The sequence below is a fragment of the Rutidosis leptorrhynchoides genome, chromosome 7 (genome assembly GCF_046630445.1).
Source record: "Rutidosis leptorrhynchoides isolate AG116_Rl617_1_P2 chromosome 7, CSIRO_AGI_Rlap_v1, whole genome shotgun sequence".
Taxonomy (NCBI): Eukaryota; Viridiplantae; Streptophyta; class Magnoliopsida; order Asterales; family Asteraceae; genus Rutidosis; species Rutidosis leptorrhynchoides.
In genome coordinates this window covers 6,536,356-6,560,904 of record NC_092339.1, presented here as the reverse complement: position 1 = coordinate 6,560,904, position 24,549 = coordinate 6,536,356, and the positions used below count along the sequence as shown (strand labels likewise).

At 36.0% G+C, this 24,549-nt stretch overlaps 3 protein-coding genes across 4 annotated transcripts; 2 read left to right on the top strand and 1 right to left on the bottom strand.

Annotated features, from left to right (window-relative positions):
* Window positions 1-254: 254 nt before the first annotated feature.
* Window positions 255-3,220, bottom strand: LOC139857635 (probable amino acid permease 7). Of its 2 annotated transcripts, XM_071846452.1 has the most exons (8): window positions 3,030-3,220; window positions 2,684-2,923; window positions 2,479-2,572; window positions 2,157-2,371; window positions 1,933-2,066; window positions 1,612-1,839; window positions 567-659; window positions 271-439 (listed from the first exon to the last, which is right to left on the bottom strand). In XM_071846452.1, the coding sequence occupies exons 1-8, from the start codon at window positions 3,106-3,108 to the stop codon at window positions 416-418; spliced, it is 1,107 nt and encodes a 368-aa protein (XP_071702553.1). In that variant the 5' UTR covers window positions 3,109-3,220; the 3' UTR covers window positions 271-415. The 2 variants fall into 2 exon arrangements, with proteins under 2 accessions (XP_071702552.1, XP_071702553.1); XM_071846451.1 differs by having other exon boundaries at window positions 255-659.
* Window positions 3,221-10,774: 7,554 nt separating this feature from the next.
* LOC139857337 (probable amino acid permease 7) lies at window positions 10,775-13,419 on the top strand. The gene is made up of 7 exons (XM_071846082.1): window positions 10,775-10,952; window positions 11,437-11,676; window positions 11,778-11,871; window positions 12,152-12,366; window positions 12,452-12,585; window positions 12,674-12,901; window positions 13,017-13,419. Exons 1-7 carry the CDS (start codon window positions 10,877-10,879, stop codon window positions 13,416-13,418), a joined length of 1,389 nt encoding a protein of 462 aa, XP_071702183.1. The 5' UTR covers window positions 10,775-10,876; the 3' UTR covers window position 13,419.
* A 2,208-nt stretch (window positions 13,420-15,627) lies between these two features.
* LOC139858544 (transcription factor MYB80-like) lies at window positions 15,628-17,199 on the top strand. Its single transcript, XM_071847380.1, has 2 exons — window positions 15,628-15,890; window positions 16,485-17,199. The coding sequence occupies exons 1-2, from the start codon at window positions 15,628-15,630 to the stop codon at window positions 17,197-17,199; spliced, it is 978 nt and encodes a 325-aa protein (XP_071703481.1).
* The last annotated feature ends 7,350 nt before the right edge of the window (window positions 17,200-24,549 follow it).

Here is a 24,549-nt window from a genome sequence, read left to right as displayed (position 1 = left end):
TATATATATATATATATATATATATATATATATATATATATATATATATATATAAAGTCAACGTTGGTCAACATCCTTCTCGACCCCGTCTCGACCCTGTTTTTTCCGTTGCAACTTTTTAAGATCCCTACCGTCTCGACTTCGTCTCGCGTCTTTATTTCAACCTTGCTTACAATCGATTAGGAATGTGTGGTTTATGTTTACATAATCTACTCAAGTAGTAATATTTTGCATGATAAATGAATAATATATTACTAGCCAAATCTTTTGGCAATCAGTCCATGAAGAGAACCAATTAGAATAAAAACAGATACAGTTAGGCAAAAAGTGCTATAAATACGAAGAACAACCCATTTACTGGACCAAGGTACAATCTTTTTATGCACAAAGTACATCTCAACTGGGAAATATATGGTCAAGGGCCAGAAGATAATTGATCCTGCAAACGCCAGGACTTCATTGAAGTAAGGGAATAACATAGCTACAGCGATGGTCAAAACTACATACGCCGTTCGGAAACATAACCTTAAAGGGTTCACTCTAAATGCAGGTGATAATGACGATACCTTTAAACTCGTAATATCCACTGTCAATACGCTTTCAGGGAACTTTTCGACATACCATCTTTCCACAATTGCAAACAATGTCTGACTATATATCTGAAAACACATATAATTTGATAATAATTCATAATTTGGTTTATATAGGGTTAAAGCTACAAATAGGCTATATACTTTTTCAAATGTCCGATGTAGGCTATATACCCATCTTTGTCTCACTGTCGGCTATATACTTTCAAAAAGTGTATTAATATAAACGATTATACTTTTTTAACCTTCAGCCAAAAAAGTTGATGACGTGTCACCATATTTGTAGTTTACATTGGAACAAAAGAGAAACTATATTTAGTCCACGTCACCTTTAAAAAAACAAAAAATTACACGTAATTATTATGACCAGTTGTACTGGTAACTAACTGTTGACATGAGAACACTTTTTTAAAAGTATATAGCTGACAGTGAGAGAAAAATGCGTATATATCCTACATCGGACATTTGAGAAAGTATATAGCCTATTTGTAGTTTTAACTCATTTATATAAGATGACTAGTAAGCAGTGTTGGAGAAAAATCAGCTAACTCGGCCTCAAATGGATACCGAGTTCTCGGGCCCAGACTCGGACAAAAAAATCGGTCAACGGCCGAGTTAACTCGGTCAACAACCAAAAAATCGGAAAAATAATCAGTAAAAATCGGAAAATCAGTTAAAAAATCAGGAAATCAGGGATAAACTCGCTCAAGCTGTGATTTTTATTTGAATTTAACTTTTAACCACTTGTACTTATCAAACTAACCCTCTACTCTATTTAAATATACACTTGTAACCCTCTATTTTAATTTATTTATTATTTTCATTATATATTATATATATACACTTTATACCATATATTTTGAATTATTCTTTATATATTTAAAAGTCAACGTTAGTCAACATCCGAGTTCTCCCCCGACCCGAGTTGCCAAGAACTCCTTCAAAAGTCTCTGCCGAGTACTCCCCGAGAAACGATTTCTTCAACCTTGCTAGTAAGTCAATGTTATATATGATGTGTTACCTGATAGCCTCCAACTAAATGGAGAACAATGCACGCATTACCAAAGTCAACAAGCCAATACGGTTCGTAAAATCCAAACCCGGTCAATAAATTCCCAGGAGCTGAATCCCCAAACGCAGCATAACCAGAAGCACCACATAAAAGGTAGAACGAAGCAGTTATAAAGACTGCAATACCCGAAGTCTTCTTCATGGTCTCTTTTTGAGATGGGGGTGATTTTAAAGTGCTCTGCGTATCACAAAACACACAATTCTTTAGGGTAACTAATTTGAGAACAAAACGATTTAATAAAACTCAATAGATGATGTAGATAAGATATACCTGTATTTCAAGAAGAATTAACGAAAAGGTAAACGAAAATGCAATATCCCCGATAGCTTCTGCAACCAACCATAGTTTTTGTGTTGGGTTCTTGGTTGAAATTCCACTAATGTTACCTTTAATCTCCCCTTGTCCTGCAATTTCGTATGCAATGAACAATTGAAGTGTAATGACAAAGCAAGATCATGTGTCAATATTTTGAATATTTGTATTGTTATTCATACCTATAACTTGGGCTAATCCAAGTCCAACTCCGATCAAAGAATACGTGAAGGACATGATTGCAGCGATAATTGAGAGCCATTTTGTATGAAAAATATTTGGTATTTGAGAAACTACTATCTGAACAAGTCCAAACATAAGCATATAATATACGTTCTCATATTCACAAGCCGCTTCATGCCCTTCTTCATGGTAACAATTCGATTGTCTAATTGCTCTGTTACCAAGTCAAAATGTTCAAAAGGGACCAATGTTACCTTCGGTATTTCATCACATAAGAGTGACAAATGTCGGTATTTAACTATATGAAAAGCTCAACAATACCTCATGCAAATCGCGGATGTAATTACATAAACAACGCCGGTTTTAAATAAACTAAAAAACACCAAGCATCCACACACAATTCCGTTTTTATATCCTGAAAATTTAAAGTACAATAAATAGATAGACATAAGCCATTTAACCTTTATTAATTTAAGGATCATCAAATTAACTTAAATGATGATGATGATGATAGTAACAGTTATACCTAAAATGGTGTGAACAGCTTGCAAGTAAGAGTGATTAGTGGTAGTAGTGCCATTGTTAGGGTTTGAATAAATTTGAAAATTGGAGATAAGGAATGCAGACACGAGTGCGAAAAACGCAATGAGTACAACACAAAATGGGCCACCAATCCATCCAAGTTGAGCCATACTCCAAGCTAATGATAAAACACCTGATCCTATTACACCAGCTATAAAATGTGCTAATGCTGTCCATACAGTTCCTTCAAATTCAATTCCAGTTTCAATCAACAACAGCACAAAAAATAAATAATCTAATTAAATCAGAGAGATTATGTTAGATTGAGTAAATAGCGAAGTAGAGCTGACCAGTGAGGACAAGATTTGAGGTCTGCAACAATGGCGGCTGTTCATCTTCATCATCATTATAATTTCTTCTACCAAACATTTTTTTCTTGTATTCTTATTGTGAAATCAACAGCACCAACTTATGGTTGTCGTTGGTCATTAAGAAGTCAACCATCAAGTAGTTATTCGACATAGGAATCTTACCACATATATATTTGTGAAACAAGAGGATGGTTTGAAGAAATGAGATCTTTTTGTTATAATAATAATAATAATATAGATATGGATAGTCAATTTTGGTGTATACATATAGTCAATTTTGGTACACAAAGTATGTATTTTTATATTGAGATTTTAGGCTATAAATACTCATGAATGCAAGCATTAAACTTGCACCATTTCTCACACTTACAAAGTGTTTCTTTCTTTCTCTCCATTATCATCTTTGTTCTTACACTTCATTATTAGTATTCTAAATCAAGAATCAAACCACTAAAGGTAGTTATAAGCCTACTGAATTATAACATCAAGAATCAAACCACTAAAGGTAGTTATAAGCCTACTGAATTATAACACGTTATCAGCACGATAATCTTAATACTAAATATGGTCGGCTCTGCCACCAAAATGATATATGGTCGGTTATACCACCAAAATGATATATGGTCGGTTATACCACCAGAATGATATAGGTCGGTTATACCACCTGAAAAAATATATGGTCGACACTGTCGCCAAATTTTCATTTATGTTTACTAATATTTATATTTTTGTTATATAACATTTATTTATGATTGCTTACACATGGTCGACACTGTCACCTACTTATCATTTATGTTATATTAAATTTATGTTTAATGTTTATATACTTATGAATATAAATTGACTCTAATTTATCATGATGTTTGTTTTAATTTTTGATAATAGAAAATGTCGAATCTGGAAAAGCTTAAATTTACTCCTTTAGAATCAACTGGAAACAACTACATGCCATGGGTTATAAAAGTAAAAATGCATCTTAAATCAATGGGCATTCTTGAAACCATAAATGAAAACAACACTTGTTCTGAAAAAGAACAAGCTACGGCATGTTGCTTTATTCATCAACATATTGATGAATGCTTACAAAATAATTATGTGACTGTAGAAGATCCCCATGTTTTATGGGAAGGTCTCAAAAGCAGATTCAATAATCAAAGAGAAATTTTACTTCCAGCTGCAATGGAACAATGGAGAACATTAAGGTTCCAAGACTTTAAGAAAGTAAATGAATACAGCTCAGCTCTGTATAATACATGTTCACAACTTAAATTCTGTGGACATGAAATTAGTGATGCAGACATGATGGAGAAAACTTTCTCCACAATGAATGCTGCAAACATCACAGTGCAAAGAAATTTGAGAATGCTAAAGTTCAAAACATATCCTGAACTTAATTCATATCTCTTAGTTGCAGAGCAAAATGATGAGCTATTAATGAAAAATCAGCAATCCCGTCCTACTGGTACACTTGCAATCCCTGAAGCAAATACTGCAAATAATTATAAACAGGGACAAGGACGCGGGCAAGGTCGTGGTTATAATAACCATCACCATCATCATGCCAAAAGCCATAACTATGGTAGAAACCATCCTTATGGTAATGGTAATGGGCGTGGACGTGGTCGTGGTCGTGGCCGTGGTGGTCAAAGAAATAGTAATCCACGAAAATATAAATATCAACCACAAAACAAGCCCATTAAACAAGATGTTGAAGAAAATTCTTCTAAAAATTCTGAAGAATCTTGCTACAGATGTGGTAGAATGGGCCACTGGGCTAATACTTGCCGAACATCTAAACATCTTGTTAAGATGTATCAGGATTCGCTGAAAGGTAAAGAAAAGGAAGTAAATTTTGTGGATAATATTGATCCAACAGTCACTGAGAAACCATCTGATTTATATGAAGATTTCTTGAATGTTTAAGTTGTGTGTCTTTTGAAAAATAAACGATTTAATATCGTCTGTCTTTGTCATTATGTTTGCTAAATGTTTCAGTACTATCTATTTGCGTTTAAAATATTGTGTAATATTAATGTACTCACTATTTATTTCTTATATATGAAGTTCAATATGAATTTTGCTGGAATACAACATCAATCAAGTGGTGGAGATCTCTGTATAGCAGACAGTGGAACTACACACACTATACTTAAATCCGAGAAATATTTTATTGATCTAAAACCAACGGAAGGAACTATACATACAATATCAGGACCTGCTAACTTGATAAAAGGGATAGGAAAGGCAAATTTCATACTACCAAATGGTACAAAATTTTTAATAAATGATGCCTTATTTTCTCCCAAGTCAAGCAGAAATTTATTGAGTTTCTCCGACATATACCTTAACGGGTATGATTATCAGTCAGTGACAACAGAAAATGAGAAATATTTAAGTATCACTGACAAGAGTCATGTGGTTGAAAAACTGCCAAGACTTAGTTCTGGATTACATTATACACATATAAATGTACCAGAAATACATATGGTAGTTAACGAAAAATATATTGATCCTGGTGTATTCAGTTTATGGCATAACAGATTAGGCCATCCAGGATCAACAATGATGAAAAGGATTATTGAATGTACTCATGGACATCCACTAAAGGATAGAAAAATCCATCATGATACAATGGTTCCATGTACATCTTGCTCTCTTGGAAAATTGATAACTAGACCCTCACCACTTAAGGTTGAGAAAGAATCACCAATGTTTCTTGAAAGAATTCAAGGTGATATATGTGGACCAATTCATCCACCATGTGGACCATTTAGATATTTCATGGTTCTAATAGACGCATCTAGCAGATGGTCTCATGTTTGTCTGTTATCAAGCCGTAATGTGGCATTTGCAAAATTTCTTGCCCAAATTATTAAATTGAGAGCTCATTTTCCTGATTACACCATTAAAAGGGTGAGACTTGATAATGCTGGTGAATTTACATCTCAAGCATTTAATGACTATTGCATGTCTATAGGAATTGTTGTTGAACATTCTGTTGCTCATGTGCATACACAAAATGGTTTAGCCGAGTCATTGATTAAACGTTTACAGTTAATCGCTAGACCATTGATAATGAGAACAAAACTCCCTGTATCTATATGGGGTCATGCAATTTTACATGCTGCTGCATTGATTCGCATCAGACCAAGTGCAAGTCATAAATATTCCCCCCTACAACTTGCTTTTGGTCAAGAGCCAAATATTTCCCATCTTAGAACATTTGGTTGTGCAGTGTATGTTCCAATTGCGACACCACAACGTACAAAAATGGGTCCTCAAAGGAGGTTGGGAATATATGTTGGATATGAAACATCTTCAATATTAAGGTATATTGAACCTATGACAGGTGACGTTTTTACAGCACGTTTTGCTGATTGTCATTTTAATGAAACATTGTTCCCTAGATTAGGGGGAGAAATGAAAAATAAAGAAAATGATGTTTCATGGTGTGAACCTCAATTAAAGTATCTTGATCCTCGCACAAAAGAATGCGAGACAGAAGTTCAAAAGATAATGCATATACAAGAACTTGCAAATCAATTGCCTGATGCATTTACAGATACAAAAACGGTGACAAAATCATATATACCAGCAGTAAATACTCCAGCTCGAATTGAAATTCCAAAAGCTGGCAATAACGTCACTCATGAATCTTTGCCACGTCAGAAACGTGGAAGACCAATCGGTTCAAAGGATAAAAATCCTCGAAAAAGAAAATCAGCTGATAATGAAGTAAAAGAAAGTGTTCAAGAAGAACCACAAATCAGTACTCCTACTGCAGAGGAGATTGATGATGTCAATACAGAAATTGCAATCAATTATGCATATTCAAAAACATTATGGAACCGAAATGAAATGAAAAATCTTGATGAGAAATTTTCATTTAATGTTGCATATGACATCATGAATAATGATGATGATCCAGAACCAACATCTATGGTTGAATGTCAAAATAGACATGATTGGGCTCAATGGAAAGAAGCAATACGAGCTGAATTAGAATCACTCAATAAAAGAAAAGTTTTCGGATCCATCATTCTCACTCCTAAAGATGTGAAACCTGTAGGATACAGATGGATTTTTGTCCGAAAAAGAAATGAGAAAAATGAAGTTACAAGGTATAAAGCTAGACTTGTAGCTCAAGGTTTTTCTCAAAGACCGGGAATTGATTATGAAGAAACTTATTCTCCTGTTATGGATGCAATTACTTTTAGGTACTTAATCAGTCTGGCAGTTTCTAAAAATTTAGAAATGCATCTCATGGATGTTGTGACTGCTTATCTATATGGATCACTTGATAGTGATATATATATGAAGATACCTGAAGGATTTAAGGTACCAGAAGCATCAAATGCAAAACCCAAAGAAATGTATTCGATTAAATTACAAAGATCTTTATATGGGTTAAAACAATCGGGACGTATGTGGTATAACCGATTAAGTGATTACTTGATAAGCAAAGGGTATACAAATAATCTTACTTGCCCTTGTGTTTTCATTAAGAAAACAACATCCGGATATGTGATCATAGCTGTTTATGTTGATGATCTTAACATCATAGGTACAAATAAAGAGATCCATGAAGCCATTCAACTTCTAAAGAAAGAATTTGAAATGAAAGATCTCGGAAAAACCAAGTATTGCCTTGGTTTACAAATTGAGCATATGCCTAATGGTTTACTTGTACATCAAACAACATATACTGAAAAGATTTTGAAACGTTTCAATATGGACAAGGCAAAACCATTAAGTACTCCTATGGTTGTTAGATCACTCAATGTTAAAGCTGATCCATTTCGTCCATGTGAAGATCAAGAAGACATTCTTGGACCAGAAGTACCATATCTTAGTGCAATTGGAGCTCTTATGTATCTTACAAATTGTACAAGACCTGACATTTCTTTTGCAGTTAATTTGTTGGCAAGGTTCAGCTCTGCTCCTACCAAAAGACACTGGAATGGGATCAAACACATATTTCGATACCTTCGAGGAACTACTGATTTAGGATTATTTTATTCTAACGAATCAAAACAAGATTTGGTTGGTTATGCAGATGCAGGTTATTTATCTGATCCACATAAAGCTAAATCTCAAACTGGATATGTATTCCTAAATGGAGGTACTGCAATATCATGGCGTTCTCAAAAACAAACACTTGTTGCTACATCGTCAAATCATGCCGAAGTGATTGCATTACATGAAGCTACTCGAGAATGTTTTTGGTTGAGATCAATGACACAACTCATTACTGATTCTTGTGGACTAGAACGCGATAAAAGTCCAACAACTATCTATGAAGATAATGCAGCTTGCATAGCACAGATGAAAGAAGGGTATATCAAAAGTGACCGAACAAAACACATACCACCTAGATTCTTCTCATACACTCAAAATCTCATTAAGGACAACCAGATTGAAATGAGATATGTGCAATCTAGCAAAAACTCTGCTGATCTTTTCACGAAAGCACTTCCAACTGCTATTTTCAGAACACACGTTCATAACATTGGCATGAGACATGTTCAAAAGATGTAACAGCTGAAGCGATGTCTACTTGAGGGGGAGTCAACTCCATGCTGCACTCTTTTTCCCTTAGCTAAAGTTTTTTCCCACTGGGTTTTCTTTAGCAAGGTTTTTAACGAGGCAGTAATTTATAGTTGATCTTCAACAAAATAAAATTGCTATCCAAGGGGGAGTGTTATAATAATAATAATAATATAGATATGGATAGTCAATTTTGGTGTATACATATAGTCAATTTTGGTACACAAAGTATGTATTTTTATATTGAGATTTTAGGCTATAAATACTCATGAATGCAAGCATTAAACTTGCACCATTTCTCACACTTACAAAGTGTTTCTTTCTTTCTCTCCATTATCATCTTTGTTCTTACACTTCATTATTAGTATTCTAAATCAAGAATCAAACCACTAAAGGTAGTTATAAGCCTACTGAATTATAACATCAAGAATCAAACCACTAAAGGTAGTTATAAGCCTACTGAATTATAACACTTTTTATTATTTATTATTTATTTTCATAATAACAAAAGGGGCATTATTTTATTCATGTACATTTTTATTTTCAAAGAATCTTACTTTGCTTCAATTTTATTGTCTATTACTACGTATTAATTATTCTTTTTAACTTTTTTAATTAATTAACTTTTATAAAAAAAAATAAAAGTAATAAAACAAAACTTACTATGTGCTTAATGTATATATAAAAACCAAAAATTTAAGTAAAAAATTAAGGATGAAACTTAAATCTAAATCTAAATAAAATATATATATATATAGTATAATAATAACATAAACGATATGTTTTTTATCAATGAAAAATAAAATTGAAATGAATGAATTATATATAACGATCTCTTGTTAATAAATGTATAATCTTTAGTTATTTCAAAGTTTAATATAAATATTACTATATCTATATCTATTCTAATAGAAACTATAATTATAACATCACTAGTTAATTGAGTATGGGTAACTAGTGCCGTAAGGGCACAAGTTAAACATTTAACAATGAACAAATTTTTTTTTAATTATAATATAAAAGCATTTATTAAAGTTATTAGTTTCCATTATACATGATTATAAATTATGATTTGAATATTTGACATCATCAAATTATTATTTAATATTTATATTTTCCCAAATTGCATATTTATAATTTATATTTCAATTTTACATATTTAATATTCATATTTTCTTTCATATTATATTATAATCCAAATATTAATATTAATATTATTATTATTTTATTTTATTTTATTATTATTATTTTATTATTATTATTATTATTATTATTATTTTATTACTACTACTACTATTTTTTTTTTTAATACTAAATGTGATGAGGAAGAGTGTAGTTTCAACTATATAGGATTGTAGTTTTCGAATTTGCGTTCACATTACAATCGGTCCCTCAAATTCGGCTATATTTACACAAGGATCCCTTAAGTTTACACTTTTTCAGGGGTTAAAATTGTAAAATATATAATTTTATTAAAATAAAAGAAACTAATTACACCCGAATTTATAACGGGCTCTATCTTCTCGCTCGGCGCAAGTTAAATTTTTTCGAGACCACCGTTCAATTCGGAAAAATCTTACGAACCCAACGGGACTAACTATACGCGAAACGGACAATTTTAAAAAAAAAACACTAAACACAACGACAACCCGTATCTCCCCGCTCGCCACGAGTTAAATTTTTTTTACGGCAGCGTCAGACTCGAAATAATTTTATGAACAAAACGAAACTAACCACGTTCGAAACGGACACTTTTTAAAAAACTCTAAACACAACGACAACCCGTATCTTTCTGCTTGACGCGAGTTAAATTTTTCCGACAGCACCGTTACACTCGAAAAAATTTATTGAACAAAACAAAACTAACTACGTTCGAAACGAATACTTTTAAAAAACGCTTAACACAACGACATCTAAAACGGCGCTTAACACATGGGTCGTGGTCCCTCTGTAAGTACTGGGAGAGAGATGATATTGCCAACATCAAATTTACTTCTTCCACCATATTTTAATGTTTATTTCCCAGAATACTCCTTAATAAATTATTATAAAAAGTTTTACAAGTTTTGTTATTTTAGTAGAAGAAGTAAATTTAATGTTGTAAATATCGTCTCCCCAGTTAATACACCCCCTAAAGCCCCGCCGGCGTCCGGTCCTTACTAGTTATAACTGAAAGCGACCTGCAGCTGGCTATTGGTCATAAACACTATACATATATACATAGAGACATTATAATGATACTGTATATTGTGTACCTGGAAACAAAAGAATTACGCTAAATGGCTGGAGAAGGCTATGAAGATGCAGAACATCAAAATACGCCATTGTTACAAAGTTCACCTCATATACTCACCGGTTTGCTAATTCACTCCATTTTCATCTCTATTTATGTACCTATATACCAATTTCAAACTCAATATAACGACCTAATTTATGTCATCTGAATCAGTTAGTAATCAACCTGTCTAGGTTATAAGAGTTTAGGAACGTTGACTTCATAAAAGTAATAAATAAATTGGCCTAAGCTTTTGTATTCCTCTTGGTTTCTATTTTAATTCATTTCTTGCTTTTCAAAAAAAAAATAAAATAAATAAATAAATAAATTGTTTACACATAAAAAATATACATATTCATGACGATGATGATTATGATGAAAACTAGGTTATTTTTATTAGTTTAATTGTGTGTTGTTGATTAAAACTAAGGAACTGAAAGCATCAATTGCTTACTATATAAAAGTCAAAAACAAAATCGTGTGATGCAATTACTAACTTGAGATTGTGAATATCAAGTTGATGATGATGAGTTTTTAATTTTGTGCTTTTGATTGAAATTGAAGGAACTGTATGGACAGCCTTAGCACATATAATAACAGGAGTAATAGGATCAGGTGTGTTATCACTTGCCTGGAGTATGGCTCAGCTTGGATGGATTGCAGGTCCATTGTCCCTGTTACTTTTTGCATTTTTCACACTTGTGTCTGCATCATTTATTTGTGATGTTCATTTGTATTCGAACCCTAGCAATGGCATTGCTACTGTGAATCGCTCTTACTTGCAGGCGGTTAACACTGTATTAGGTGAGACTGTTACTGTATATTTGATTTTAGTCTTATTAACATTTGGTCATTTGCTTACCCGTTTTGCTTGTATCCGTGTACTTGTGGACTTTGGATTTCAGGTTATAAGAACGGATTGGTGTGTGGCTTTTTGGTGTATTTTAGTATTTTCAAAACAGGTGTTGTGTATACAATTACTTCTGCGGTTAGTATGAGGTATGCCTAACTTTTTTAGTCAGTCGGTAAATGTGGTTAGTGATTGTAAGCATTACCAGAAATTAGTAACTTGAACACAAGAACTCAGATTTGGTTGTCCTACATGTATTATTGCATGATATCCATTTCGACTTTGCTTTGCAACTGTATCTTAATCTTAAATGGGGCAAAGTGTTTCCTCTTCTTTTTTGTTGTATTAGTTTAGATACCAATACCAATAATGTTACTTTCATTTGAAAATTAACATTAGTAATTATTGTACACTTTTACTTGATAACAGAGCGATTAGGCAATCAAATTGTTACCATGTAGAAGGACATGAGGCTGCCTGTGCATATGATAATAAATACTATTTGCTTTTGTTTGGACTTGTACAAATGATAGCTTCTCAAATACCGAACATTTTTCATACCAAATGGCTCTCAATTACTGCTGCAATCATGTCTTTCACATATTCATTTGTTGGAATGGGACTTGGAATAGCCCAGGTAATAGGTACGTTGATATATGATCTTGTTGTTGCACCACAAATAAATATATGTAGCTTCAAATAAAGTTGCTTGTTGAATATGGATTGCAGGACAAGGGGAGATTAAAGGTAGCATGAGTGGAATCTCAACTAACAATCCCATACAGAAAGTATGGTTGGTTGCTCAAGCCCTCGGGGATATTGCATTCTCATATACATTTTCGTTAATCCTTCTTGAAATACAGGTATCGCAACTTATTTTCTCTAATAGAATCTTAAATTTTGCCCCAAATTTTTTGGTTTAAGCAATTTTGTGATATTTGGGATATGCAGAGCACTTTGAAGTCACCGCCATCTCAAAAGGTGACCATGAAGAAGGCTTCCACCATTGCAATATCTACAACTACTATCTTCTATCTCTGTTGTGGTGCTTCTGGATATGCAGCCTTTGGAGATTCGACACCTGGAAATTTGCTGACTGGGTTTGGATTCTACGAACCATATTGGCTCGTTGACTTTGGTAACGCATGCATTGTTCTACACTTAGTTGGAGGGTATCAGGTATTACATGACCTCTGCATTATAGTCCAAATATTAAGGGGTGTTTAACATTGTTTTGTTATTTCATTTTCAAAATGTGTTAATGATCATTTATAGTGTTTGAGTGTGTTATCAGATATACAGTCATACGCTGTTTGCGATTGTGGAGAGATGGTATGAGGAAAATTTCCCAGGAAGTGTGTTCGCAAGGGATATTCAGAGTGTGAAGTTGTCATTATTGCCCGAGTTTAGATTGAATCCTCTTAGGTTATGTTTTAGAACAACATATGTTATTTTGACCATGTCAGTTGGGATGTTATTTCCTTACTTCAATGAAGTAGTGGCGTTTGCAGGATCAGTGATATTCTGGCCTTTGACCATATATTTCCCAGTTGAGATGTACTTTGTGCAGAAGAAGGTAGTACCTTGGTCCGGCAAGTGGATTATTCTTCGGATGTATAGCATTTTTTGCCTGCTTGTAACGATATTCGTCTTGGCTGGTTCCATTGAAGGATTGGTTGTCAAAAGATTTGGCTAGTAGTTTTTATATTATGAAGTTGTGTCCAAATTTTGTGTAGCATATATGTTGTGTGGTCATAAAAGGATAGTAGAATAGGATATTTAACTCTCAATATTCATTAATTATCCACAAACAGTACTGTTTAATTGACAGTATTGTTTATCAAACAGCATTGTGCTCCACTTAGTTGGAGGGTATCAGGTATCACATTTTCTTGGCATACTAGTAAATGTTTTCGGTTGTTATCAAACAGGTCAACCATTTTGTTATTTCCCAATTAGGCCATCCAACTAACATTCATTTTACCGAAGTCCAGCAAGTTTTTGGCCAGAAATGGACATTTAACACTCAAAATGATCGTTTAGAGACCTAACTGAACCATAAAAAATAATGCATGGATAATAACAAAACCCGACCTGTTTGATAACAACCCCAAACATGGATGACCCTATGTATACAAGATTCTCAATAAAAGATCTAATATAAAGATGCTTTACATACTCCATTTGCTATTTATCTTCATCAATTTGCTTGTGTTTTCAAATGTGTTGGCCTGATTTATAGTCAGACGTGTGCAAATGTGGAACGAATATATGCTTTCACAAGGGATATTTGGAGTCTTAAACTGTCATTATTTAGAATGAATCTACTAAGATTATGTTTTGAACCACATATTTGGTCTTGAACATGATTGTAATGTTATTCCCTTACTTCAGCGAGGTAATAGCGTTCTTCAGGATCAATTGCGTTCTGGCCCTTGACTATGCATTTCCCACCGAGACATATGCTGTGCAGAAGAAGATTGTATAATGGTCTGGGGGTGGATTCTACTTTGTGTTTTTAGCACATTTTTTCTACTTGTAACAGTATATACTTTGGCTGGTTCCATTGAAGGACTAATTCCCAGAAGATTTGGTTAATATTTTTTAAAAGTCCGTTCATCATATGGCTTCTAGCCCAGCGGTATCAAGGAGTCTCATTAACCTTGAGGTTATGAGTTCGAGTCCGTCGTTTTCAAAATGGGTGTGTGTGTGTTTGCTGTTTAGAAAAAAGTAAACATGTTCCTTGAAGCAATTACAGGGAGTCAGGGACTAGCAAAAGGTTAAGGAGCCCATTGTTGCAGTGATGCCTTAATATGTTTTTATTCAGGCCAACCCAGGCTAGCGGACTATAATTTGCTTAGAGTTGACTGGCCTATTACTACAGTTTATGACAAGCTTAAGAAAATAATATCATATATTCCACAGTCCAAACCCCAAATAATATTGATATTTTGTTTTTTAATATGTGTGTGTGTCTGCATGTTGTATATGGTTTGAAATGGTAAAAACTACTAATCCAGATAGAAAATAATACCAGGAACAGTACAAGTTTAGGAGGGAAATATAAATGATTGTTAGTCTTGTTGTTTGTGACATGACCTGTGAATAGATAGAGTAAAAAAATTTATAACAGAACTGAATATACAGTTTTTCAAAAGTTGTGTGCTAGTAACTTAAAGAGATGAAAAAGCGTGCTTGGAGCCAACTATGAAAAACTTATATTGACAATTTTGCCCTTCCTTACCTGGATTATTCAGTCATATACTTTAATTTTTTTTTTGGTTTTGGGCAGGGGTAATTTGATAATAATGGTGTATTAAATGAGTCCGATAAAGCAGACCACAAGGTGCACACAGATGTACTAGCAACAACCAGCAACTCTTGAAGGAAAGCTTTGCAATGCAAAGAAACAAGAATATTACTGTATTTCTTAAACTTAAAATTCATGTTCTACCAAAACAAAAACAAAGCATGAAAGTCATGTATTAGCATCCACATGCCCACACGTGCACCCAAAACCTTAACTTTGGATAACACTTTTGTATGACCAGATCAGTAACTGAGTAACCTACCCAACTGTCTGCATACATGCCAAACAGTCAACCATAGACACACGTACGCATACACGTGCACAACGAATAGGAGTTGACCGAGTGTTTTATGAGTGAGCTACCTACCAACGTCTCACACGCTCTACAGCGTTGAATTCTTTAATCACAAATCATACAGTCATGCACATTTTATGCTAATATTCATGCAATGCCCTGCTCTCCATTTTCATTACTTAAATACCTCACTCAACCACAAAAATATATAATCTATTTTTAAGCATTCATATTCTTGAAAAAAATCAAATTTTAAACATAAAAGGGTAAAGCTTGCTGCTTTTATTATAAACAAGAGAAATGGGTCGAATCCCGTGTTGTGAAAAGGAGAGTGTAAAAAAGGGTCAATGGACCCCTGAAGAAGATCATAAGTTATCTTCCTACATAGCTCAACATGGGACTCGTAATTGGCGGTTGATTCCCAAAAATGCAGGCCTCCAAAGATGTGGGAAGAGTTGTAGGTTACGATGGACTAACTACTTACGCCCTGATCTAAAACATGGACAGTTTTCGGATGCTGAAGAACAAATCATTATCAGACTACATTCCGTCCTAGGAAACAGGTACACATAAACCCTACTCGGTATAATACATGTGTATCATCCACATATCTACATGAAAGCAACAAAACTAAAAGAAAAGTTGATTTTGTTATTAAAAATAGACAAAATGCATAAAAGGTAAAACAACTTTGTTTTTGTTTCTGTTTTGGGTAAAACCTTAATAAACAAAAAGGCACAAAATTTTCAAATGTATTAGGTGGTGTTTGTATTTTCAGTTTATAGATTTATTATGTCTTATGTCTTCGGACGTCCGCAGACGTTTTTACTGCAGACTGTTTGTTTTTCTAGAAGACATAATATCTTATTATGTCTGCAACCTTGCAGACTTAGAAATATGTTTCTTAGTGCTACAGACAAAATTAAGTTATTTTGCAAACATAAAAATAAACAGTCTTCAATTTTTATCAACCTTTAGGTCACATCTTCTCTACAGACACGGTCCACAGATACTCTTACGAAAACATACAAACATCAACTTAATTTAGGTTCAAAGTTTATGTTTTGTTTTTGAAATGCCACTGTTGAATATTTGTATATGTATATGTATAGATTATTATGAACCAAATCTGATAGATGGTATTTATGCAAGTACAGGTGGTCAGTCATAGCGGCACAGTTGCCTGGACGAACGGATAATGACGTGAAGAACCATTGGAACACAAAACTTAAAAAGAAGCTTTCGGGTATGGGAATTGACCCAGTTACACATAAGCCGTATTCCCACCTAATGGCGGAAATAGCCACCACGTTAGCACCACCGCAAGTGGCTAACCTCGCAGAAGCAACTCTCGGTTGCTTAAAAGACGAAATGTTGCATCTCCTCACAAGAAAACACATTGACATTCAATTCCAATCCCCAATTCCCTCGCAACAAATGGTTAACAACAATGGCAACACATCACCTTCGTATAATATTACTTCAAAACATGAAGAAAACGACGATGATACAATTGAAAAAATCAAGATTGGTCTATCAAGAGCGATAATTGATCAAGATCAAGAAACAACAACACAATCAAACAAATTTTGGGACACAAATGGAACGTCGTCTGCAAACTTTCCAGGGTTTCAATACGCGTTACCATTGTTTGGTCATGAAGGAGATGGATCTCCATGGAACCAAAGTATGTGTACGGGTAGCACATGCACGGCAGGTGACCAACAAAATCAGTTTGGTTCAAAAATGGGAGACGAAAATGGTGATGAGTCTGATGGAGAAAAGGATACAAGAAATGTTTCGAGTATGTTTAGCCCTGATTGTGATTTGTGGGATCTACCTTCCAATGATCTCATGAATCCTTTGGTATGAATAAAGATGGTTAATTAACACAAATTAATTATGAATTAATCACTTATGGAATAATAAATCCTTGTGATCTTTTTAATGAATCTAGCTTTTGATTAAGCTGTTGGAATAATTGTACTATCTTTGTGTTATATACTTTCAGTTTTAATTACATCCTTATAACACCCAACTGTGAAGTTGTTACACAAAACGGTATAAAATGAGAGAAGCCTACAACTTAACCATTAAAACTCAAGAAATTTATGGGGTGAAAATTGATCTTATTCATTTAATGTGATCATCATAATTAAGGAAAGGTTATATGAATATTATTATTCATGAGGTGATGTGCTCGTGTAGAAGTTGCCTTTAAATTTATACTCCCTAATATACCTATTTAACAAATTACTACAACACGAATACGGATCGCAAAATTCATTCGGCGTAGTATAGCGATTGGTAAGTATGATTTGTCCCAAAAGAGGCGAGATATGCGAAGGCAGAAATTAGAGCGATATTTTTGGTGATTGCTTAGATTTTTGGAGGATTTATAATAATATAAGAAGAAGAAAAAAATAAACGAGTTAAAAAGTAGTGCTTGCTTAGACTCGGTTTGATTTTTAGACTCAAACAATTATATTTATTTAAATTCAATGTACCAATTTTAACCATATAAAGATTAAAGACCAATTGTCATACCTTCGTAAAACAAAGTTAAGTTTAACCCAAATAATTTGGTTAAATAAGGCGTATAGTGATCGGCCGGTGTGGTTAACCAATCATAATTCAATTACAAGTCGCAATTACAACAATTTCTTAGATTCGGTTTGGTTTAAAACACGCAAATGTTACTGAAAATTTTTACTATAGTATTCTTAATAAACCTCCATCTTTTTAAAAGATCTATGACGGCATAAGAGTGATTTCTGATCGTGTCGTGACTAAATTTCGCGTTCCACTCGCATATTGAAAACGTTTAAACTAATTGTGGTAATAAAACGATTACTAGTCACATTTAAGAAAAAGAGTAAAACCGAATCACTACATACACAAATTAAAATACATTTTATTTGAACGGTTCTCTGTCTTATGACCAGTATGAAGCGGACGGCTTCATCTCGTTCCAAACGGCAGCTAGGTAAAACCTATCCGGCGGCGTAAGGTTGCCAGAAGATCATTTTTATCAGAATTTCTTACCTCACTTGTCTAAGCCATCGGTCCATCACTATGATCTTTTAGCTCATAATGCAAGAAAAGGTACTAAAAAGCAATAAATAACACATATTTAAATATAAAGATAAGGGATATACTTTAAAGGAGATGAACTTTGAGTATAAAAATTGCAAGGTTACATAGGTTGAAGCTTGGAACAAGTGGTGTTTCAAGTCTTTGAACCAAAATTACAATGATAATTCAATTCTAATGCTTAAAAGCTTAATAACTTGGTAAATCACAAACGAAATGTAAAATTAACAGAAATTTAGAGTAAATGAGGGTTAAGATATGATGAACTGAAATGAAGAATTTTAATAGGTTAAGTTTCTTGATTTGATTCTTGAAATCAAGAGACCTACAATAAAAAATTGGGTAAAAAAAGAGCGAGTGTTATAGGTCTGTTGTAGCTGCTAAAATGACTATTTAACCATCATGTGCATAACATGTGACGGAATTTAACTTTTTTTTTTTTAACGGTTGTTAGTCAACTGTACTCCTCATGCAACAACGAATTCCCCAAAGTAAAAAGTTCTTTTGGAGCCCGTTAGCATTTTTGGTCCTTTTGGATATATCACAGAAACCCTATGCAATTTTGTCTTTTTATTTGTATAGTTACTATACATAAAAATGATACATCAATTATCTTCACGACATATATTTTTATCACAAGTAACCCTATAAAATTTAACCTCCTACTTGTTTTTTACATAGTCACCACCTGATTTGCCTTATTCATCTCATTTCTTCATATTGTAAACTCCTTCGTTTCTCCCTTCCTGCCACCGACATCGCGAGTGGCTCGGCCCTTTGACTTTTTTTTTTCCTCTTTTTAGCACGCCAGAGTGATTTTCGGTCTGTCTGTGGAAAAACACACCTAGAACAAAAGGAAATCAACCACAAATACAAACAGATTCAACCAAAGATCAAGAACACAAAATTCTCACAAGAGAAATACAGAAACCACAAATAAGAGAGTGAATGAACGAATGGATTGCCAGCCTAAGAAACCCTAATTGACCTAATTTATACCTGATCATGCATATTTTTACCATAGGGTTTAATATGCATGCTCAATACGTAGAGGGGTTTAAGGATCTTAGAACATGGCTCTCCGGTCCGGCTACCGTGAATAACCCTGGCCGACATGATGATGTCGGCGGGGTGGCCAAGTGATTAAGTCCACCTCCGATAACGGTCGTCAATCAAGAGGCCCCAAATAAGGTCGTAGGTACTAGCTTACGAAAGACTAACCTGTTAACCTTGGAAAGATGCTGAATGATGCTTTTTTACGTAATGTGTATCGTAGGTGATGGTTACGTAATATGCTGTGTCCGGTGAATGATGATTAGGGTTTGTATTTATAGGCAAACCCTAATTCTAGAACCGTCCCAGATCATGATAACCTCATCCATAACTGACTCCCCCGAATCACGGATATAATTATGGAAAAGATATTTACTTGACAGCTAAGCAACCGCCGTACCGGGAACAAAGGCATTCGCACGCCGCATAACGCACACAAGAACACGCATACGCACAATAGTGATTGCCCGCATACATATGTGGTGCGCCTGCGGGTTGCGGTATCATTATGTCCCCTCAGTTTGATGTTATATGGCGCAAGGCGTATGACTTCAAACTATTAAGCGAAAAAGAAAAAACAAGAAAACGGCTAGCATTTTAAATTCCGCGTGCGTCTCGATGCCATTAAATGCCTGTCACAATCGCAGAAGCCCATTCGGCTGACATGACATAAAGTGGCAATGTGGCAGGCGCGTGCCAACCACGCACGTATATGTAATCATACCCAACTGGCATCCACGCGCATAAATAAAATGCTACCCGTCGATTGCGTTACACGTGTACAGCCACGATCACACCACTCCATCCCATGACCCCCAATCTTCCCTATAAATAGCCCATTTTGCAGCTCATTTCCACTTTCCTGCTTCAAGCTTCCTCGTTACGCTGCCAATTTGAATTCCGATCAAAAATCAAACATTCCGGCCACCATTTTAAGGTTAGTATTCATCCGACTACTCCTAGAAAATGACTAAAGCTAACGAGACGTATGTAGATAGCATAGAGTCTGTTATAGAGCAGAAGCACATAGATCACTTAGTGAAACAGTACCCCCCTTAGCCAAGTACAATCCGGTGCCCCCTTTGTCCAATCAACGAGCCCACGAGCCACCGGAGAAAAAGGTGGCTATTTACGAACATGCTTTTAAGCATGGCAACTTTAGGGTTCCCCCCACCGATTTCTTTCTGGGCGTGCTAGATCACTTTAAGGTCGGATTAGGTCAGTTACACCCTTATGCTATAGGGAAGATAGTCTTGTTCGAGATGTGGTGCGTTGCACTCAACAAAGTGCCCCTGGTGAAGGTGTTTTGCCATTTATACCGACTAGCCAACCACCACAAATCGTGGTTCACCTTCTTCGCTCGTCAAAACTTCACCAAGACCCCAAAATCGAATGCGGGGAATTGGAAAGAGACATTCTTTTTCATCGACCAAACTGTGGTGAGTGCAAACTTCTCGCAAACGCTGATATGGTTCGAGAAGGTGGAGAAGGATGTAAACAAGACCCCCACCCTGAATGATGACGAAAGGAAACTATTAGCGGAGTGTGCAAACGCACAGCTAGTGCATCGATCATATGGGAACGTGATGCTGCGGCTAGGGAAGATATCCGCACATTGGCCATGGGAGGATGTGCGCCCAGCCATAGTCAGACCGGATGGAAAGGGTAGGAATAGTATAATCACGTACTAACAACTGTTTTTGTATGTATATTATCTAACGCATGCGTGTATCTTTGCAGAAATGAGGATGAAGATGGTGCTGACTGCGGAAGAGATTGCGGGAATCTCCTTCCGCAAGCAAGATGTGAACGTACAGCTAGAGCAGGAGAAAGCTAGCAAAAACATGGAGCGATCTCCTGCGGCATCTGGCAACAAACGCAAAGCAGCTGAGACTTCTGCAGCTCAGCAGCAGAAGAAGAAGATGACTCCCAAACAAAGGGAGGACATGCTGAACGATAACTTTGTTCCAATCGAGCCGCGCTCCGCAGAACTACCTCCCCACATTACTGGTAAGCATCCATTCCTTGCGCGTATACCGCATACTAAAGTTTACGTTATAACTATTTACTGATATGCAGAGCATGTGGAGGAGACGCAGCCGTCCACCCCGCGGGTCAACCCAGATCTCGAAGCTACCGCCACATCAAAGGATAAGGCGATACACGTGGATTCCGATTCCACACCAACTCCTCCGCAAGGTAGCTTCCGCCTTGCCAACCTCAGCCAACTCATACAGTCTTCTGCAGAAAATGTCGCAGAGCAGTCTGCGTTCCTGCAGCAAATCTTTCCGGCCGTATTCCGCGAGCAACTGGCCGTTCTGTCGTTCAACCAGGCGCACAATGCCTTCATTCAAAACGGTCTGGTATTTTTCGGCATGTTTGCGGATCAGGCCCGTTGCTCCTCCAGCATATACCAGCTAGCTCTGCGCAAAGAGGTAGAGCTAGGGTGTGACACCGCTAAATTTTTTTTTATATAAGTACGTGGCGGAAGCATAATATTAATTAAATACGATATCAACAATTGTACAAACCGATGTCACGTGTCATTAAAACAAATTACATATTAACAGGAAAAGACGTAAATACATTCTGTTATCAAAAGCACACGGTTCATATTCTAAAAGACCACATCAGAGTTAACCCTGTCAAACATAACATCATCATGCCCGACTTCTCCCAAAAGCACTATCTACAAAAGCTAACAACCTGCAGGGAGGAGATGGAGGGGAATTAGCACGAAGCTAAGTGAGTACGACTAACTACAGGCCATAGCATACATAAGTGTTATACTAATCATGTCACAATAGTCTAACACACAAACATCACCCAAGTGCCGTCTACAGAGACTCTGGCGGCTAGGCCAAACCATTAACCACCAGCTGATCGGACTGGGGCTTACCAGAAGTTCCTCCACCACCTTATGTATATACATAATCCACACGCGACGGACGCGTCATTCACATATATATACACCACGGCTGTCTAGGCCACCACATGAGGAACCCAACCCGCAGGTTGATCTCTCCTACCGAGGCCACCACACAATAGGGACGCACTGGGCTCCAGCAGACAAGCATCAACCAACATGCAGTCATCACAATGTACTAACTGTCCACAACAATAAGTATATCTAACAAGCATGGCAGTCATAATATAACATGCTACTATATACTATATTCTCCAGTTAGTCTCACTCACCAACTACCAGCAAACGAGAAGGTATTCAGCTATCTAATCACTGAACCTTCTCTTTCTCCTTTTCTCCTGAGAAAAACATATACACAAGTTAGTTTCTATCCGATAGCACAAAACAGCACAATACTGAAATTTTTGTCAGAAAAAGTATCCGCTAAAAATTTTTGCTTAACACTTATGCACTTTCAAAATTTACATCCTAAACACCAAAATACAAACGGGCAGCATAACGACTAAAAAATCAACACTTAGGTAAAATATTCTGCCCTGGACACTCAGTCGGTCGACTGACTCTCACAGTCGGTCGACTGTCTATACAATCGGTCGACTGACCTTCTCAGTCGGTCGACTTATTTGGTATTTCCACAATCGGCCGAAAGTCAAACTCAATCGGTCGGTTCACTCGCCAGTCGGTCGGTTGTCTGTCAGTCGGTCGGTCCACTACATCAGTCGGTCGACTGTCAACCGACAGTCGGCCGACTGTGTTCATCATCTGCAGATTCTGAACACAACCTACGGACTTCAAGCTAAATTCACTAAAACTCGATCTAGAGCTCGTTTTCGACACCAACACTTACCACAACTCAATTACTACATGTTATAGACTATAAACCCACAAAGTTTGGACCATAACAACATCAAATCCATGGATTTTGACACAAAATCAAGCTTTTGAACAAATACACTTAAAAACACCATTTTAACACTAAATTGATCATGAAGGATCATGATTCATACCTTAAAAGAATCAGTAGAGTGTAAAGAACGTGATTTCAAGACCAATTCGAGCTCAAGATCAACAATGGGGAATTAGGGTTTGGTAGGTAATGGAAGTGAAGGTACGAGAGTGTTTTTGGGAAGGATCTGGAAAAAAGCAAGAGAGAGACAACACTAGTTACTTAATTGGGTTAATTTCCCACACCGTGCAACACATGGGTATTTATCAGTTATCTGATATCTCTCGTACAATATTTGGCAACCCAAACGAAGTCCAAATTAAATAAACAAACCTGTTCTGTGACCCTTGTCACAAACTGGTCCTAACCACATTATTATTTAATAGTAAATATTAAATAAAAATAAAAGCATACAAATAACACAACACTAACTTAAAGGCACTTTAGTAATCTTATAACTAGGCCCGATTGAGGATGTTACATAGGGCTACTGCAGGCGGGTGTAGATCAGGTCAAGAAGGATAGGGATGCTGCTGAGGAGGCGCGCAAGGCGGTTGAGTCGACCGCGAATGAAACCAAAACTGCGCTGATTGAGGAAAGAAAAAAGAGCCGCGAGCTGGTTGGTGCGGTTGAGCAGGCGAAGGGGGATGCAGAGCGTTTGCGGTCAGAGCTTGAGAAAGTGACGAGGGAAAGGGATGACGCGGTAACTAACCGCGAACTGGCAGAGGCGGATCTAGCGAAGCTGCGCACCACACTCCCTACCATTGCGCAAAAGGTGATGGACTCAGAGCCTGTGTCCGACAAGTTCAATGCCTACGTTAATGCGGTCAGGGACCATGAAATCAACAAGGCTGTGCAGGAGGTAATCCAAGCTTGCGGTCTAACACCGTCGTTCCCCAACATCGTTCAAAAGAAGCTAAAAGAGGGAACGGCTGCGGCATTAATGGAGGCGGAAGAAGCCATCAAGTCCATCCCTATCCCCCTAATCAACGCATTTGCTGCGGACCCGAACATGTCGATCGATGGGTTTTTGAAGGAGGATTATTAGTTTGTGTTGGATTGCCCCGTAAGTCCTATGCTTTGGCAGGAATTTGTATTTTTGCAGCCCTAAGTCCCGTGTTGGGCAGGCGTTTCAAACAATTACCTCTTATGTAACAACTTAATTTGATGTATATATATTTCTGTTATGCATGCGTAGTCTGTT

Excerpts from the sequence above, each read along its gene's own strand:
- LOC139858544 (XM_071847380.1), top strand. The coding sequence starts at position 15,628 with ATGGGTCGAATCCCGTGTTGTGAAAAGGAGAGTGTAAAAAAGGGTCAA. Across the intron at positions 15,891-16,484 it reads CATTCCGTCCTAGGAAACAG|GTGGTCAGTCATAGCGGCAC; the intron begins GTACACATAAAC and ends ATGCAAGTACAG.
- LOC139857635 (XM_071846451.1), bottom strand. The coding sequence starts at position 3,108 with ATGTTTGGTAGAAGAAATTATAATGATGATGAAGATGAACAGCCGCCA. Across the intron at positions 2,067-2,156 it reads TGGATTAGCCCAAGTTATAG|GACAAGGGGAGATTAAAGGT; the intron begins GTATGAATAACA and ends ACGAAATTGCAG. Across the intron at positions 1,840-1,932 it reads TAATTCTTCTTGAAATACAG|AGCACTTTAAAATCACCCCC; the intron begins GTATATCTTATC and ends TGTGATACGCAG.
- LOC139857337 (XM_071846082.1), top strand. The coding sequence starts at position 10,877 with ATGGCTGGAGAAGGCTATGAAGATGCAGAACATCAAAATACGCCATTG. Across the intron at positions 11,872-12,151 it reads ACTTCTGCGGTTAGTATGAG|AGCGATTAGGCAATCAAATT; the intron begins GTATGCCTAACT and ends ACTTGATAACAG. Across the intron at positions 12,902-13,016 it reads ACTTAGTTGGAGGGTATCAG|ATATACAGTCATACGCTGTT; the intron begins GTATTACATGAC and ends GTGTGTTATCAG.